Here is a 17,826-nt window from a genome sequence, read left to right as displayed (position 1 = left end):
ATTTAGATTTAGGTGTGTGAGACAAAGCTTCCGTTTCCCATCTCAATCGGTCCTCCTTGTCTTTTTCCTTGGTAGATTTGGCAGTGTGGTGGCAAATTGTTGTTCGTCCCTTGTTCTCGTGTGGGACACATCTACCGTCTTGACGGCTGGCAGGGAAATCCCCCGCCCCTTTACGTGGGGTCTTCTCCAACTCTGAAGGTGAGTCTGTTCGTTACAAGAGGAGAAAGCTACAGATGTAGGTCGCATGCTCTTATGTCTCTTACCAGATGTTAGCTCACTGAGCAGTTTCAGCAGTCATGCCGGCCCTCACCTGTAACTTAGACCATGTCTACTCGTGGAATATCTTACTGTTCTTAAAAATGATTCATTATCTCTCATCTAAGGAAAGTAGAATTTCTATACTGCATGTGTTCCCTGGAAACAGCTCAAATACATTTTAAAAAGAACTGACACTTCTGTATGTAAATAGTGGAAAAGAAAATGCCAGCCAGCTTTTGCTATTCACGAGAGTAAAATATTTTTGTCAGGTTTTATCAAATGAAGGGAGTCATATTAGGAATATTTCTAGTGAAGAAATCAAGTCGCTGAGCGTTGCTTGTAGTTGATATTGCTCGCGACTCAAAGGACAATCGTGTGATGATCCCCTTTCCTGTTACATTCTGCCTCTCCCTTCCCCCACCTCTCTGACGGGAAAAGTCCCTTTGTAACACTTTCCACTCAACCTCACTGCTGTCAAGTCGATTCTAACTCATAGTGACCCTTTGGGGCAGAGTTGAACTGTCCCGATGGGCTTCCGAGAATGGAACTCTTTGATGGAAGTAGAAAGCTTCGTCTTTCTCCCAAAGAAACGCTGGTGGTTTTGAACTTCTGACCTGGCAGTTAGCAGCCCAACATGTAACCACTATTTAGAAACAACCAAATTGTTTTATTGTAATGCATAGTCTTTCAGTATAATTAATGTGTTGATCAAAATCACATCTACTGGTCCATAGATGCATCACTAAGATTGGTAATATGTATTTATCAAAGCTCATGGACCTGAAAAGATAGTGGAGCCTTTTGGAGTAAAATGGTGAGTGTCCTTGATCTCTGTGCTTGAAGCTTATTGGGGGCTCGATGGTCAAACACACCAAGAAGGTTGGGATCGTGGGTAAATAAAGGATCTGTTACGGTGCCTCCCTCAGGAAAATAGTGAAGAAACCTGAACCCGCCAACATGCCCCACGCACGTACTCCTTCTGCAGCACAGCCGGAAGGAAGAGCCGAGCTGTGGGCATCTGGCGCTGTGGTTTCTCATGAAAACAGCCGCTATTGGGGCTGGACAGCTAACGTGAACTCTGCAGTCACAGTAAAGTCCGCCATCACAAGCCTGAAGGAGCTGAAAGACCAGTAGACGTGCCACCACTTAGAACATCTCTGATCTGTAATAAAGGAGTCTTCTTGTGTTAGAAAGAAAGTTATCCATAAACCGGACTGTGGTGGGTAAGGATCCTTCCAGCTCTCTTCCCCAGAAAATGTCATCATAATTCCAGTGTCTCCTACCCTTCTGTATATGCTAGGTTCTCTCGGTATCGTTCCTAAAATGAGAATATCACAGGCATCTTACTCCGCGAGAAAGGGAATTTTTAACTGGGGAGGGTAGTTGAAGACATAATGTAGTCTTGAAGATAGATATGCTGTTGATCGGGTAGTTTTCCAGCCATGTGAGGGCTTCTCTGTTGTGAACCAAACCAGTGAAGGTTCCCGAAGCTGAATACCTCATTGCTGGGACGACAAAGACCTTTGTCTGACCAAGCAGTTGCGAAGTGGCTTTGGTTCCACTTTCATAAATTCGGAGATGCAGGCCATGCTGCTGTGTTCAATTTCCGGGGTTCAATGTAAGGAAAGCAAAAGGAACTCCATAAAAGAGACAGAGGTAAGTCCGCCAACACTACTTTCCACCTGGCCAAATGACATTAGAGCTGATCGATGAAGTCTCAGCTACGGGGGAAAGATGCAGCTGTCCAAGACGGCACCAGACTACCACAGGACCCACCGGCCTGGCAGGAAAGAACCTCCTCTTGGAGCTGCACCGACAATAAGGAGCTGCCGATAAAGCATTCAAATTGGTTCAAGAGGATTTCTTCCAGAAAAAAAAGGAAAAGAGATGAGAGGGAAATTCTTACCCGCTCAAAAAAAACCAAAAAAACACGGTGCGGCTGTCATAATAGCATGACAATAAATGGGAGGCTGGCGCACGATTGGGCAGTGTCTCGGCCTCTTGTACAGGGGACATTCTGAGTCAGAACTGGCTCGACGGCACCTATGACAGCATCATAGCACCGAGCCAACAAAGGTAGTGCTCAGCAGACACGTAAGTGTGTGTCTGTCGGGGACCTTGTTTTTCTGCAGCCGTAGCATCATCTGCTTCCACCACTAGTGTGCCTAGCTACCCAGGTCTGTTTCCCAGCCTGCTTCCTCCTTCGAGTTTCAGGCTTCTGTAGCCAATTGCCCGCTAGAATTTTCCGGTGAGAGCTCTCTCATACAGTTCATACAGCACAGTCTAAGCTGCACTTTTACAATTTTCCCACCAAAGCTGCTGCTTTTCCTGAATTTCCTATCCCCGTGCCCAGTCCCTGGGGATTCTCTCTAATGCCTGTCCCTTCTTAGGTTGTTCAAGGTCCTCAGCTCTCTCCCATGGGGACTCAATAGCCTCCCACTTGGCACTCTGCCATCAAGTTTGCTTCCCTTCCATTCACCAGAGCCGTATTCTTCTGAATATTAAATCTATGTCAGTTGCCTGCTTTTTCCCATCTTAAGCATAAAATTCAAAGTTCTTAAAATATCATTTAATAATAATAGCAAACAGCTATTGGATGATTTCTGTGTACAAATAGAAATAAATGCTTTACACAGATGGTCGCCTTCATTGTCACACCACTCTGTGAGAGAAGGCCTGTCACTTTTTCTGTCTTACACTCAGGAAACTAAAGCACATTTCTCGGTGAATCCTGCATTCCATTGACTGTGAACGACTTGCCAGGCCTCCAAGTGCACCGGGATCTGTCATTTGCATTTCAATTTGACCTGAATACCTTTCCCGCCTAATGAAACACTCTTTCAAGACAGAGCAGGAGCCCTGGCGGAGTGGCTGTGTGTTAAGGTACTCTGCTGCAAGGTCAGCAGTCACACCACAAGGGAGGAAGACAAAGCTTTCTCCTTCTCTAAAGAGCCACGACTCAGAAACATAGGGGAGTGGTCCCACTCTGACTTGCAGAGCCCTGTGAGTCAGCGTTAGCTTGATGGCTGTGAGTGAGTCAACACTAAGCTAAACAGTTCTTGCATGTGCCCCTCTGGCTTTCTCGACCTCTGACAATCCAGTGTCCTTTTTGGTCAGCTTAACCTTATTTGGATGCACTAAGTTTTGTGTTCTTGAGTATCTAGACATGGGTCATGTAGCTGTTCTCTACATCCAGGCACTAATATGGATTCAAAGTATTTAGCAATAATACCATGTGATCTCCTGATGTACTGCTTCTTAAAAATTTCTTTTGAACCCAAGGACCTTGGCAATAAAGCGCTTACGCCTTGACAATTCTCGTATCGCCTAGAAAGAACGTAACCTGGAGGGTGGGTGTCCCACTGGTGAGGGAGAACCGGGCGCAGGGAACGATTGCCCATAGGACTCATTTGGCTCCTTTGAATGTTGTATTGGAACACAGCCACACCCACATGTTGATATGTTATTTATGGATGCTTTCATACAATGCCAGAGTTGCATAGTTGTGACAGAGGCCATATGTCCCACGAAGCCAAAAAAATATGTACTATCTGTCCATGGTGCCAGCAGCGGTCGAGGGGATAGCTTGAGTGTGCGCTCGTTCCGGGAGGGACTCTATCCTGCACGTGTTCCTTCATTCAGCACAGCCTGCAAAGGCAGAGCTTTGTCATTTATTGCCTTGTAAGGTTTGTGCTTTTAGTTGTTCAAGTGGGGAAAAGATCCTGTTTATTCTGATTTATAATAAAGTGGTTCTCATATAGTTGTAACAATATCAACAGTGGCACCTAACATATATATATTATGAAATAATATATATAAAGCTTTACATAAAGCAAGCCTGTTGTCTTTCATAATGGCTTCTGACATGGAATTTTAACCTGAAATGAGATTTTACTATGAATGCCAGTAGTGTGTTGTTCTGTTGGAAGGAGAACAGTCTGGAAGCAGAACCAGTGTCTAGCTGGGCTTTTATAAACCTCGTCTGGTCTTTAATTTCTTCCTCTGTAGGCAGCATAGAAGATATGATCTTCCAGTTCAGTAGTCACGGATCTGTATAGATGACTCTTTTTTGGTTGCATATTCATAGCATGATGAGCCTTGGCAAGTGACATATTAAAGCCATTAGCTCACTCGTATTTGTTGCTAGACTCAATCCCAGGCCCCACTGGGATTAATTGGCTGTGTGTTGGTTACACCTCCCACCTGTCTCAGATGGTTCGTCTGAGACGCTCTGGTGGCGGAGCGGGTACACACTGAGCTGCTTTCCCCAAGGTCAACCACCACCCATTGCTCCTCCCGAGAAAGATGGAAGCGTCCGCTCGGGGGAGACTGAGAGTCTTGGAAATCCACAGGCCGTGTGCTGTCACGTAGGCTTGCTGTGAGTAGGATGTGACTTGATGGCCGTGAGGCTTTTCACTGTAGCGTAAGTAACACCGGGAAAGCTATGATAATTACACATTTTATTGTTGATATTAATGTCTCTGTTCACAGAATTATGTCAGAGTTGTAGAGGTTTGGTGGGATGAATACAAAGACTACTTCTATGCCAGTCGTCCTGAATCAAAGGCGTTACCATATGGAGATATATCTGAGCTGAAAAAATTCCGAGAAGATCACAACTGCAAGAGTTTTAAATGGTTCATGGAAGAAATCGCTTATGATATCACTGCACATTACCCTCTACCACCCAAAAACGTGGACTGGGGGGAGGTAAGTGTAAACTGATACTCAGGCCTCAAGGGGTGTGTGTTTGCTAAAAGGCAGTGAGAAATGAAAAGTATATATGAAAGAAGAAAAGCCTTTTTTATTTTCAAAACCATTATAGTGGAGTGAACCCAGACGTCATTGTCGCCCCATAGTTCATTCACATCAAGTAGTAGTGTGCAATTGCTACCGTGGTTCCATACGTCCCTGTCCTTCCTGAACTCCTTGACGTCAGCTCCCTTTTCCTCACAGACGGCCCACCACCACCACTGCCCCACCCCGCCCTCCAGAAAAACCCTTATTCTACTTGCTGTCTCTAGGGGTTCATCATCTTGGGTTTCATATACTGAAAAACAGAAAACTATAACAAAAACTCAAGAGGGTGACCTTCAATGATATAACACATCTGAGATGAACCCCAATATGAACAAACAAGAAACAGAAAATGTTGAAAACCAGATCAGACTAATGTGCATCAGGGGGACCGACAGGGTGGCAACTGACAAGGTGTGAACTGTTCACGTCAGGTTGATCCTTTGGGTCTTGTGCAGCCATCTCCCCAATGCCCTCCGTGCGGTCATCCCTTGGCTCCCATCCCTGTATTCTGGATAGAGGGAAATCACCGGAGGTTCCTGTCCTGTGTAGCTGCCACAAACGTATCTCGGGCTCCCAGTCATCCAGCGCCTTCTGCAAACCGGGTGCTCACAGCGTAGCCTCTGATACTGGTCCCTCCTTCAGTATCAGATTCTAGACTTACAAGCCTTCGGTGACTGATGTTGGTGGGCTTCTTCCATGTGGGCTGAGTTGACATTCTCACTTGGATGGCTGCCTGTTTGAAAACAGTTCTTTAAGACCCAGGCTGCTGTTGATCTGATAGCCGGGCACCATTCTAATTTGAAAGAAGAAAATTCTTGATGGAAATCATGGGGAGGAATGGTCTGATAACTTCCCCAATCTTTTTTACCAGATAATTAAAACTACCCCCACCACCCAATCACCCATTCTATCTGCAGGGTTTGATGAGCTACCTCCGTTCTCCCCACTAACTTTTGCACCAGTGAGGAACACCACTCATTGCCTTTCTTGCCTACTCCCAGCGTGACCCACTGCTCTCAGAGTAAAGATCGCAGTCTGGAAAAGCCCTTCTTAATCGGCCCCACTCTGGAGAAGATGCACTCCTACGGTCCTGCCATGTGTTCTCATAGCTGTCACCACACCAGTCTGTATGCTGTTCCGGATTGTGTTCCCCACTGGGTCCCCGTAGACTAGTGCAGACACCCATCTGTAAGAGGCACTCAAACTAAAAATACAGAAACTGAAAATAACCAAAATCAGGGGGAAAAAATACATTAATCTGTACTGCAATTTTATATCTCCAAATCTGCCTTTGTAACCTGGATTCTAATTACATCCACCCACATGCCTTATGCTACTGTCTTACAGGTATCATAAAATGTACCCTGACCTGTCAGGTCTCTGTGCTTTTTCATAATTATTTATTGAACAAACATTTGTTGAAGACCTGCTATTTGCCACGCTTTTAGAGAAAAGAAAATAAGAAAAGCCCTTTTTCCTTTGTGAACTCTCATTCTTCTTAGAGTTGTAGGGAGAAAGACAACAGTAGTCAGGAAAAACAAAGAAGATCACGGCAGATGGTAGCAAGGACCATGGGAGAAAAATAACCCCGTGGTTAGGAGGACTCAAGGACAGGGTAAAGAAGGCCTCCCTGAGAAGGTGACGCTCAATCGGACTCAATGGCACAGAGCGGCAAAGGTGTTCCAAGCAAAGAGAGGAGGAAGTTCTGAGTCAAGAAGCGCCGCCGGAAAAGACCTGGCGAGGCCGACACAGGCCGGGCTGGAAGGCCGTGGTGAGGATAGGAAGATGTGGGAGGGTTTGAAACAGAAAGGTACCATGTCGATGGATACTTTGTTTTTGACCAACATGTTTGGAGGATTTAGAGTTGAAACCAGAATGCCAATTAGGAAACTATTAGGGTCGCCCAGGTCCATGGGTGGCACAAAAGTTTGTATTCGACTATGAACGTAAAGATCGGTGGCTTGACCCCTCCTAGGGTCATTGTGGGAAGAGGCTTCACAAGCCGTTTCTGTGACGCTAACAGCCCGAGGACCCCATGGGACAGTTCTGCCCTCTGACTTGTGGTGCGTGCAGGAAGCAGAAACAAACCAGCAGCGACAGGTTAGGGTAGGTCCCTGAAGAACTGATCACGGCTTGGCCTGACGTGGCAAGAGTAGAGGTGGGGAGGAGCAGAACAGGTGAATTGGCGCAGTTCCCTGCCAGGTAGATCCAGAAGCCTCACTGATGGACTGGCATGTGGGGGAAAGGGATGCGAGTTAACCAATTTTTTGAGTGTTTGATTAAGTGGCCGTTGGGATGGGGAAGACGATGGGGGGTAGAGATTGCAGGGTCTCCCTTGGCATTCTGAGCCTCTAAGTGCCTATTGGGGTGGGCGGCTCTCCAATTCCGAACTTAAAGTCACCTTAGAGATACACATGGGACCATCAACAGGTAGATTGTTTTATGAGACTAAATGATCGACTAAAAGGAAAATGGCGATAAAGAAGAGCATTTAGAACCCACCTTTAAGGAACCCCAACATTTAGCGTTTGGGAATAAAGGAATCACCAACAAAAGATACTCGAGCTACTCCCTTACGCTGCCACCTTTTACCCACTTCACTAAGCAAAGCCTTCAGCATCCTTGAAGACGCAATTTAAATGCCACACTTTCTCTAAATCCTTTGCTCATCTACTTAAAAGTAGTAAAAAATGAATCCATCTTTCACCCACACTTCATCTTAGTACCTTCCTATTCTATATCCTTGTCACTGTATATTCTCATGTATGAGCTGAGTTTTTTCAACACATTTTTAATGCAGTTTTTGTGGTAAAATTAGGTGCCTCGGCTAATATTCGGGTTGGCTTACACTCGAGTATATACGGTAACTTCCCAACTGGAACATAAGTCCCTTGGGCTCAGGACCACCTTCTCTCAGCATCTCTAATAGTGTAGTGCCATTTATGGAAAAGGAGTAAATTATTTTGGGTGATATATTATCCAGTCTTAGTGGTTTAAACCATCTCTCAAATGTATTTCTTAAACTCTGATCTCTCTCCCCGACCACAGCAAAGTAATCCAGCCATCTACTTGACATTCAACTTGAATGTCTTTAGTCATTTTAAAACTCCACATATGTAAAAATTGAACTATCTCCCCTCCCCAACCTACCTTTGCTAATTTCTCAGGCCAAAAGCTTTGGAGTATTTTTTTCTAATCCTATTTTTTTCTCGCTCTCCACACCTGTCTCAAAATTTCTCCAGCATCTGCCCCCTTTTACCCTCTTAAGGACCAACCATGCTCTCTCACTAACACTGACTTGGCTTCCTACAGCCTGCTATTAATGCAGGAGGACTGTGATTTTGTGGCGTTGCCACCATTACACTGAGAGTAAAGCTAACATCCTTTCTAGTAGCTTCCAAGGTTCTGCTCTCTCTGGTGCCTTTACTCTCTGCCTTATCTGTCCCGACTCACCCCTTCACCCGAGGCCACGGGCCTCCCTGGGCCTCACACTCCCCCCGGCACGCTCTCCTTTGGGACTTGGGCTCTTTTATCTCCTTGGGATACTTTCCCTCAAACATCGGCGTGGCTAACTGCTATGCTGCCTGGGAAGAAATGGCTGGTGATCTAGTTCCAAAAATTAGCAAATGGAAACCCTGTGGCTCATAAGGGAACGTTGTCTGGCTTGCTTACTTTGGACACGTCATCCAAAGACCAATATTAGGGCATCATCACACACGGTGAAGTAGCCAGCCAGCGGCAGTGTGGGAGACCCTCGCGGTCATTACCATAGAAGTCACGAAGTCCACTCCAGCACGTGAGCAGGTAGCTGTGAGGATGACGAGGGACAGAACCCTTTGTTATGGTATCTCAGGTCATCCTGGGTCAGGATCAGCTCAGTGGCATCTAACAACAACAATAACGTATTTCTTTCACATCTGCTCAGATGTCACTTTCCCAATGAGCCCTCCCTACTCCTCCCCCCCAACAATAGTAGCCTTAACTTGCCCTGTCTTGATAGTGTCTATCACCTTATGTGGGCACAGGAACAGTTGTGAGGCTGGCACAGGGCCAGGCAGTGTCTCATTCGGTTGTGCACAGGCTCGCTGTAGGTCGGTGGCACCTAACAACCACCTTCTAAGATAATTTACTTGTTTGTTGTGTTTATTCCTTATATTTTGGCTTTCCTTCTGTATAAGATAAAAATGCTCCATCTCTATTGTTCAGTGAGGTATCAAAACCTGCCACAAATGGGAGTAGCAATACCAGGAGGGTAGAGGAAAGTGGGGAGAGGAGGTGAGAAAGGGGGAACTTGTCACAATGATTGACACACAATCACACACACACACACCAGAGAGATGCGCAACAGAAACCATGGGGAAAGGGAGACAGCAGTCAGTGTAAGATATGAAATTTTATGAAGGGGTCATGAGCAGGGGGGGGAGGAGCTGATACCAAGGGAACATATAGAAACTAAATGTTTAGAAAATAATGATGGCAACAACATATGTACAAATATGCATGATACAAGTGATGTATAGATTGTTATAAGAGCTGCAAGATCCCCTAATAAAATTTTCTTTCAATTTTTAAAAAATCTGGCACACAAAATGCATTGAATTTTTTATGAAAGAATGGATGGCGTATTCTGCCCTCCCCTTTGTAATTTCACTTCGGAATACATCTTCTCTTTAATCTTCCCCTATTGTGATACTCACACCTTACACTTCATCTCTTGGCATTCTCTGCCGGGCTCAGGGAAACCCTGCCTGTTCAAAGGCCAGCTCCTCGGAGGGCCTTTTGGTAGTGAGTCCCCACCTCGACCTCCTCCTCCGTCCATCCTGCCCACAGACGGAGAGTCCTGAGCACCATCACCCTCGGAGCTTTGTATCTTCAAATATCTTAGCATCGCAGATGCTTAGCCAATATCTGCTGGGCAAATAAATAAAATATCTACATTCAGTCATGGATAATTGAGAAATGTGCCGTGTTTCCAAAAATGTTATTTTTTATACAACGTGTGCATGGTCAAATGAAAATCTATGTTTGCGTCTCGCCTTCATCATCCACAACCAGAGAAAACCTTCTTTTCCTGGCCCACAAGCATAACTCGTGCCCCCACTTCCCCTGGCAGCTACCACTGAAGTGCCAGCCAGAGCCACTTGCTGGAGGGGCTCTGTCCCGAGAGGCCAGTGTCAGTTGCACTGGTGGTTAGCTAACTTCCCCTCATTCACGCATCACCACACACACTACTTAATAGTAACTAGGTTTTGTTGTGGTTGCTTTTCTTCTGTAGAAATCTATTGGCCCATAAATACCCTTAGTTCATTTCAATACCATAACTGATTTCAAAGATGTAGTGTCCTATAAACTGTTTCAATGAGACAGTACAACACTGCACATACGCAGATTTCCAGTGAGCTATAATATTTCGCATGGACCTCTTTTCATCAACTGCCTTGCTGGTAGTTGCTGTTGAACTCGCTTTGACTCATCTATAGCAGTACATAACCTCATGTATAGCAGAATGGAACTTCTCTGGATCTCCCTGATCATGGGCGCGCCCATTGTTGCTCTGGCTCAGTCCATTGCCTTGAGCCCGTACTCCGCCAAGGTGACGTCCTCTCTAGTGGTCGATTTGTTCCCACTAACATGTCCAAAGTGAGGGAGCCAACATCTTAGCATCCTCCCTTCTAAGGAGCCTTTGGGGTATTTCTTCTGAGACTCTGTGGCAGTCATTAAAATCTCAGCTGTAGCCCGACTTTTGGTTCTTTGTGCATTTTTTAGATCAGAGGGTTGGAAACTGCTTACTGCATTGATAGTATGGGGAAAACAAACGGAGGCATTGTTGAGCTGGGCCCCTGCCACCGCATGGGTGGTAACCAGGTAAGTAACCTTTCCTTCCTTCTGAATATAAACTGGTCCGCACCAGGAGCCTCCAGGCTTGCAGATCATAGAGTTGTAATTTCTTAATTTGGTTTGTTTGAATAAAATGAAATATTCTGTGGAAATTTACAGTGCTAAAACATTCACTTAATTGAAGGAGATAATAATACTGGTTTTCACAGAGCCTATTAGAATCTAGAATTATAACTCATTGGAAAATTAACATATATTCTTGTAAGGGTATGTATTTCTGTCACTGCCATAACTGTAAGCCTAACTCCCTGAGCACTTTATTGGCAAATAATATTCAGTTCTCCACAAGATTTTTTCAGTACACTAGAATGTTTCCATAGTGTATATTTCACTAATATGCAAAGGCTTCAAAATTTTGTTTAAAAATGGAATTATAATATAATGGAATTTTTCCACAAACTTTTTGAAAATCCTTTACGTAAATGTATTTCTTGCCTCTAATTTAGATTGTGACACTATTATCAGATAAAGTTCTTTTTTTTTTCATTTTTCCCCATTGTTAATACATAAAAATATGAACTAATTAACCTATTTGCTATCTAAGAAGTTAAGAAATATAATTATTTACGTGTTAAGAATGGTCTTCCGTTTATCAAGGGATCGTGAAGGTGGGAGGGTGGGTGAAGGGAGGGAAAAAAGGGGAGCTGATACCAAGGGCTCAAATAGAAAGTAAATGTTTAGAAAATAGTGATAGCCATGGAAGAAACATACCAGCCTGTGTGACCACGAGCTGTTGAAGGGATCAGGTATCAAGCATCAAGGAACAAAAAATCATATTGAAAATGTGGGTGAGTGCAGAGTGGAGACTCAAAGCCCAATGCTAGCCAACTGGACACCTTTGCTGAGGGGTTGTGGGGAGATGAACCAGGCAGGGTGCAGGGTAGCAACGATGAAACATATAACTTTGCTCTAGTTCTTAAATACTTCTTCCCCCCACTATCATGATCCCAGTTCTACCTTGCAAATCTGGCTAGACTAGAGGATGTACACTGGTACAGATAGCAACTGGAAACACAGGGATTCCAGGACAGATGACTCCTCCAGGACCAGTGATGAGAGTGGTGATCTCTGAGGGTGGAGAGAATGTGGGGTAGAAAGGGGGAACTGATTACAGGAATCTACATATAGCCTCCTCCCTGGGGGAGGGACAGCAGAGAAGAGGGCAGGGGGAGACGTCAGGCAGTGTAATATATGACAAAACAATAATAATAATATGTGAATGATGAAGGGTTCACGAGGTAAAGGGGAGTGGGGAGGGAGGGGGGAAATGAGCAGCAGATATTAAGGGCTCAAGTAGAAGGCAAATGTTTTGAGAATGATGATGGCAACAAATGTACATATGTTCTTGACACAAGGGATGGAAGTATGGATTGTGATAAGACTTGTACGAGCCCCCAATAAAATGATTTTTAAAAAAGAAAATAGTGATAGCAACATAAGTACAAATATGCTCAATACAAGTGATGTGTGGGTTGTTAGAAGAGCTGTAGGAGCCCCCCCCCCATGAAATGATTAAAAACAAAAAGAATGGTCTTCCTTACCATCAAGTATACTTTCTATCTTTAAACTTAAAAATTCTCAACACCCAAAAAAATGAATGCATTAATTGACCTCATTTCTAGGAACTAAGTTACTTTTGTATGTGTACTAATAGAGACGATGCCTGTTATTTTTATTTTTTATAGCTTTTCCGAATCAATGAAGCTAATCAGCTCATGCAGTACGACCAGTGTTTGACAAAGGGTCCTGATGGATCAAAAGTTATGATTACACACTGTAATCTAAATGAATTTAAGGAATGGCAGTACTCCAAGGTATTTTGCATTTCAACTTCTAAAATAATATTATACGATGTTTTCTTTTCAAAAACACCTAGCATGTAGAATTTAGATGAATAAATCATAAAACTTACATTCAAGTTGGCTTGCATTTTCCTTTCATTTAGTCCTTTGTATGGGTTCGCCTAGCACATTAACGCATTTTATTCTCTGGTGTAATATCGTCATATAATGCCATAGTGGTGTGCAGGAAGGCCTACTGATAATTTCAGTCACACAGGAAAAGCAGAGTTTGATTAGACTTTCAACGTCACGGTTTCAGTGTCCAAATCCAAGTTTTAACGTCCTTAAGAAGCCTCCGTATTGATGCCGTGAAAGCCCTTGGTTGATGCTTCCTGTCACCCAGCAGGTGGCGGTAGAGACAAACAAATGGAAATGTTGGCGCTGGAGGCCTCCACAGTTTCCTTAGCATTGTGTTAGAAATAAAACGGGGAAGTGGTGGCCTTTGCTCTAATTATGACATTTAGTTTTTCAGTTGGCACTGGTTGCTAGGGTAGTTTCTCCCCTTCAGGTGTGAGTACAGAATGTCCGGTGGCAAATGGAGAAATCCAATCTATTAATACATCGTTTCCAAAAACCTCGACTTAAGAAAACTGCCTCAAACTAGAAGAGACTGGCAGCCTCAGTTTCACTTGTTCATCTGTGCTGTCATACCCCATCTGTTATGTAAGCTATGTAGCAATGATCTTGTGACCGTATTCCTAGTTGTCATCATTCAGGAATTAACAACTTTCAAGTGATGAGCACATGCGAGCTGCTGGATTTGTTTGTTTGTTTGCCTTCTAGTAAGTTAAAGGAGCCCTGGTGTCAGAGTGGGTCTACATGGGGTCCATGTGCAAGGTCAGCACTTGGAACACCAGCCGCAACATGGGAGAAAGGCAGGGCTTGCTGCTCCAATGTAGAGCTGCAGTCTTGGAAACTCACAGGGGCGGGTCATCGTGAGTCCACATCCACTGCAGGGCAGCTCGTAGAAAATTAGGAAAGAGGAGATTCACACAAACCCATCAGACCAAAGCACTTGGTTTCACAAAGTAAAATAAATAATGAATAGCAGATTTGCTATCAAGAAGCCCTACATAAAAAGAACATTTTAGATATTTAAAGGATACCACACTGACTATGCATGTATACATTAGAAATTATTAAATATTCAGTGAATCGCAGTAATGAGTGATTCAAAAAGTTGCTTGAACTTATTATACTAAAGTAGCAGAGAAGGAAAAACTTAGAAATAAAAATAAGTAAAATACCTTAGAAAAGCAAGAGAGGGGTTGTGTTTTATGAATTTCGTGAGTTTTATGTCACTGCACCATGTATTGAGGTGTAGAAAGACTTTCCAGGAAAGATAAATATGAAAACTGGATGAACAGAGACATGGCTTAAAAGTGTGAAGTTCTAGGAATCAGGGTTGGTTTTGTTTCCCTAATGTGCACACATCACCTGATAGAGCACTGAACTTCATTTTTAGGTTTTGAAGTGTAACTGACATGCAGAAGGCAGTGATAGCAAACAATTGATATTTTAGGATAATAATTCTGGAAATGTGAAGTAATTTTTTTTAAAGCAAGATCAGCTGGAGCAGCAGTTCCCAAACTTTTGGGTCTCTGGATCCTTAAACACTCTTGAGAATGGTGTGAATCCTCCTACACATCAGCCCCAGGCAGTCTGTTTATGTGGTAGTAGTTCAGAAATGCCTAGGCAAACTCGTTGCTATCATGTCTTAAACTCACGGGAAAGTAACAATAACCTCATTATACATGTGCAGTGCTATTTGCAAGTTGGAACCTGAAGTCATATCAGTGAGCATAATCATGTCTGTCTTATTAAAATCCATTCATCTCCCTTAGACTTTGAGTGGATTTTTTTACCAGTGTGTTTTTGTTACATCATGCATTGTTCATTTGGAAAATATTGGTTATGTAGTTGTTACTGCATATACTCGTGTATAAGCCAAGTTTCTTTAGCCCTTTTTTAAATGCAGTTTTTGTGGTAAATTAGGTGCCTTGGCTGATATTCGAGTCGGCTTATACTCGAGCATATACAGTATATCATTTTGAGTTATGTAGGTCTTTGAAATGTTGACACATATCCTTTTAGAATATCAAAAATCACATTCAGGTGTAACCACCGGTCCCATCAGAGAAGTCTGTAACTATGATAAAGCTTCCATGTCCATGGTGATACTCGTTTGTCAAACTCCTGCTTGAAAAAAAATGGTTTGGGACTATTGATTTTCATTTTTCTTGATGTGACAGGAATATCTGAATAATCCAAATCTGAATAATTATTTGTCTATATTTCATGTTGTTATTTCATGTCAAAGTGGTGTCCCAGGGAAAAGAATAGCTAATCCATCCCCAGCCCGGTCCTACAAGTGCTCTTCCCGATGATAACCATCCTACTCCACTAGGCAGCAGAAGTACATTAGGCATAGTTCCCATTTCCTCTCATAGAGCAATATTTTTAAAGTATACTCAAAGGCCACAATTTAGTAAAATTAGTCATGTTTTCTTATTCATCCAATGGTATTCATAAGTGAAATTGGCGTTTTCTTGTTTTACTGTTTGTGGCACTGAGGCATACAATCATCAGCACAGCGGGTACTCCTGCCTCATGATTGCCTAGATTCCTGCTTGGTCCGGGCACTTTGACTCACTCACCAGTGCTATTCCGCCCTAAGGAGAAAGGGCAAAAAAAAGTTCAAAGGGCAAAATCTTTGTTTGATTATGAAAATAATTAGTACCCTACCAACTCTCAAAAAGATCCCAGATAACCCCAGAGGCCCAAGGACCAGGTTTTGAGAGCCACTGAGGAAGCAAGGGTAAACAAAGACATGTGCAGTGGGGATGGGAAGGTAACCAGAGTCACTGATTGGTGGAATGAAGGAAAGGATAGAGTGCTTCCTTTTATCCTAACAATGAGGAAACTGTATTAGCATCAGCCAAGACAGGAACTAGAGAAGGGGGTTTACAGTGGACGATGATGAATTTGCGTTTCCATCCTTTGAATTTGAAGACTGAGTATTACATCTTGATTGAACAATAGAAGGAATTGGGGAACTAACAACAGAAATTGAAAGAGTGAAGTATGGCTTCCTTTAAACCCATCCAGTTGGCTTAAATCATTTCCTTATGGCTTCTCATGTCAGTCCACATGTTGAATTCGGTTCCCTCCCTGTGTTTTACAGACCCTGCACAAGTTCGCTCACATTCCTTCAGGAAAGTGCTTAGACCGCTCAGAGGTCCTCCATCAAGTGTTCATCTCCAAATGTGACTCCAGTAAAGCCACGCAGAAGTGGGAAATGAACAACATCCACACTGTCTAGGAAGAGGAGAGCAACCAATTACCTACCTACTGACACATACTTTGAGACAGGACCGAAACCGCCTGAAACCTGCTGCAACTGTTATTGATCCTGGACAGATCCAAACCCAGCACCTCCTAATCAGTTTGAAGGACATTGATAAACTGTGATTTTACAATAACATTTATCATCTGCAGTTACTGTTTACAAAACTGCTTTTACCTTAAACTCTGTAGATGTTTACATCTTTTTTTTGTTCTGTCTGTCTTAAGATGATATTGGTAATTTGTGCATTTAGCTCTGTTTCATTAAGACAGAGTTGAAAGCACTGTTGTCTTCTTTGGGATTACACTCAGGGGTCTGAAAGGCAGTTTGTTTTGTTATCTTTTTTTTAATACACTTGAAAAAAGGTTGGCATAACCGGAATTTCATATATAACTTGGTGATTATCAACCTGTCACGTCTTTATTTAATTGTCCATCTTTTTGAAGCACTGCCACAGGTTATTAGCCAAGGCGGCCTTCCTTCACAGTCATGCTGCTTTTTTGAAAGGTGAACTTGCACACATTTAGTGCCTCTTTCATTTCTCAGTGTATAGTTCAAGAGCCTTTGATGAAATCTGCGAGGATGGTTACAATGGACTTGTCGCCTGTGTGAGGAATACTTTATGACTTGGAAAGGGATGTATGTGCTACCAGTTACTCTGAGGTTGAATGTTGTATGACTTGGAAAAGAAATGACAGCATGGACCATTCGAAGGCTACTGGGTTTGGAGATGGTGAGACATACACGCCCTCACCCCCCAACATTACCAATGCCTCAGGAAGCCAAGGGTTATTCCAACATTGAGAAAAATTGTTCACTGACATTTGGGAGTTCTTTTTCCTTAGTACCTGTCATCTTAGAAAACTACACATAATTATCAGCTTGATGAATTATCAGTTTAAAGAAAACACCACTGTAAACACGTCAAAAGTTCATGCTGACCTGGTCAGAACTTCCAAGCCCTTCTTATATCAAGTCTTTAGAAAACTCCTGGCGTTTTAACCTAAGCAATCTTTGAAGCCAAGAGTGAACTAATGTCTCATTTATATCTTCATCCAAATAAAATCCCCTGCATGTTTTTCTTTTTTAAATATTTTAAAGTAAAAAGATAAGGTTATCTACAAAGTGTTTGTTAACAATATGAATCATTTTCAGTTAGATTGGGTGTTAATTCCTAGTGTTTAATTTGTTCTTTTTAGGAAGTGTGTTTTTATTAGTACTTTTCAGAGAAAAGAATTTATTTGGACTTAAAAAATTTTGTCAAAACAATATCTACTCAAAGAGTACCAAATACTGAACAATTAGATTTAATGTCTATATTCTCTTATACTAACCAAAAGATTTAAAATACGAAATTTATGAATGTTGGGAGTAAGGGGAAATGGCAAGTAAATTAATCATTTCTTATCTTCTGATAATGATACTACAATGAAATGAATTCACAAACTACTGCCAGAGTAACACATTTTTAATTAAAGCCTAAAAGAAGAAAAGAAGAAAACTACATTTGTTTCAAAGAATAATCCACAAATTTCTTTCTTCTAAGCTTAGTTTCTAAATACGGAGAGTCAAGCCTAGAAGTGAGCATCCTAAACAACTGAATTTTATTTATAATTTTTGAAATGCCAATTTGTATTTTGCTACTAATCTGTGATCAACCATTTTAACTTTCATTCAACTCTT

At 42.7% G+C, this 17,826-nt stretch overlaps 1 protein-coding gene across 2 annotated transcripts in view; it reads left to right on the top strand.

Annotated features, from left to right (window-relative positions):
• The window catches only part of GALNT7 (polypeptide N-acetylgalactosaminyltransferase 7), a 185,058-nt gene extending 168,469 nt beyond the window's left edge, over positions 1–16,589 (top strand). For both annotated transcript variants that reach the window (XM_075556874.1, XM_075556873.1), the window contains exons 8-12: positions 76–198; positions 4,750–4,968; positions 10,825–10,923; positions 12,642–12,770; positions 15,982–16,589. In XM_075556874.1, coding sequence (XP_075412989.1) covers positions 76–198; positions 4,750–4,968; positions 10,825–10,923; positions 12,642–12,770; positions 15,982–16,119 — 708 coding nt within the window. In that variant the 3' untranslated portion in view covers positions 16,120–16,589. The remainder of the gene's footprint in view (positions 1–75; positions 199–4,749; positions 4,969–10,824; positions 10,924–12,641; positions 12,771–15,981) is intronic.
• The last annotated feature ends 1,237 nt before the right edge of the window (positions 16,590–17,826 follow it).

Source organism: Tenrec ecaudatus, chromosome 8, assembly GCF_050624435.1.
Source record: "Tenrec ecaudatus isolate mTenEca1 chromosome 8, mTenEca1.hap1, whole genome shotgun sequence".
Lineage (NCBI taxonomy): Eukaryota > Metazoa > Chordata > Mammalia > Afrosoricida > Tenrecidae > Tenrec > Tenrec ecaudatus.
This window is presented reverse-complemented; position numbering and strand designations above follow the sequence as displayed.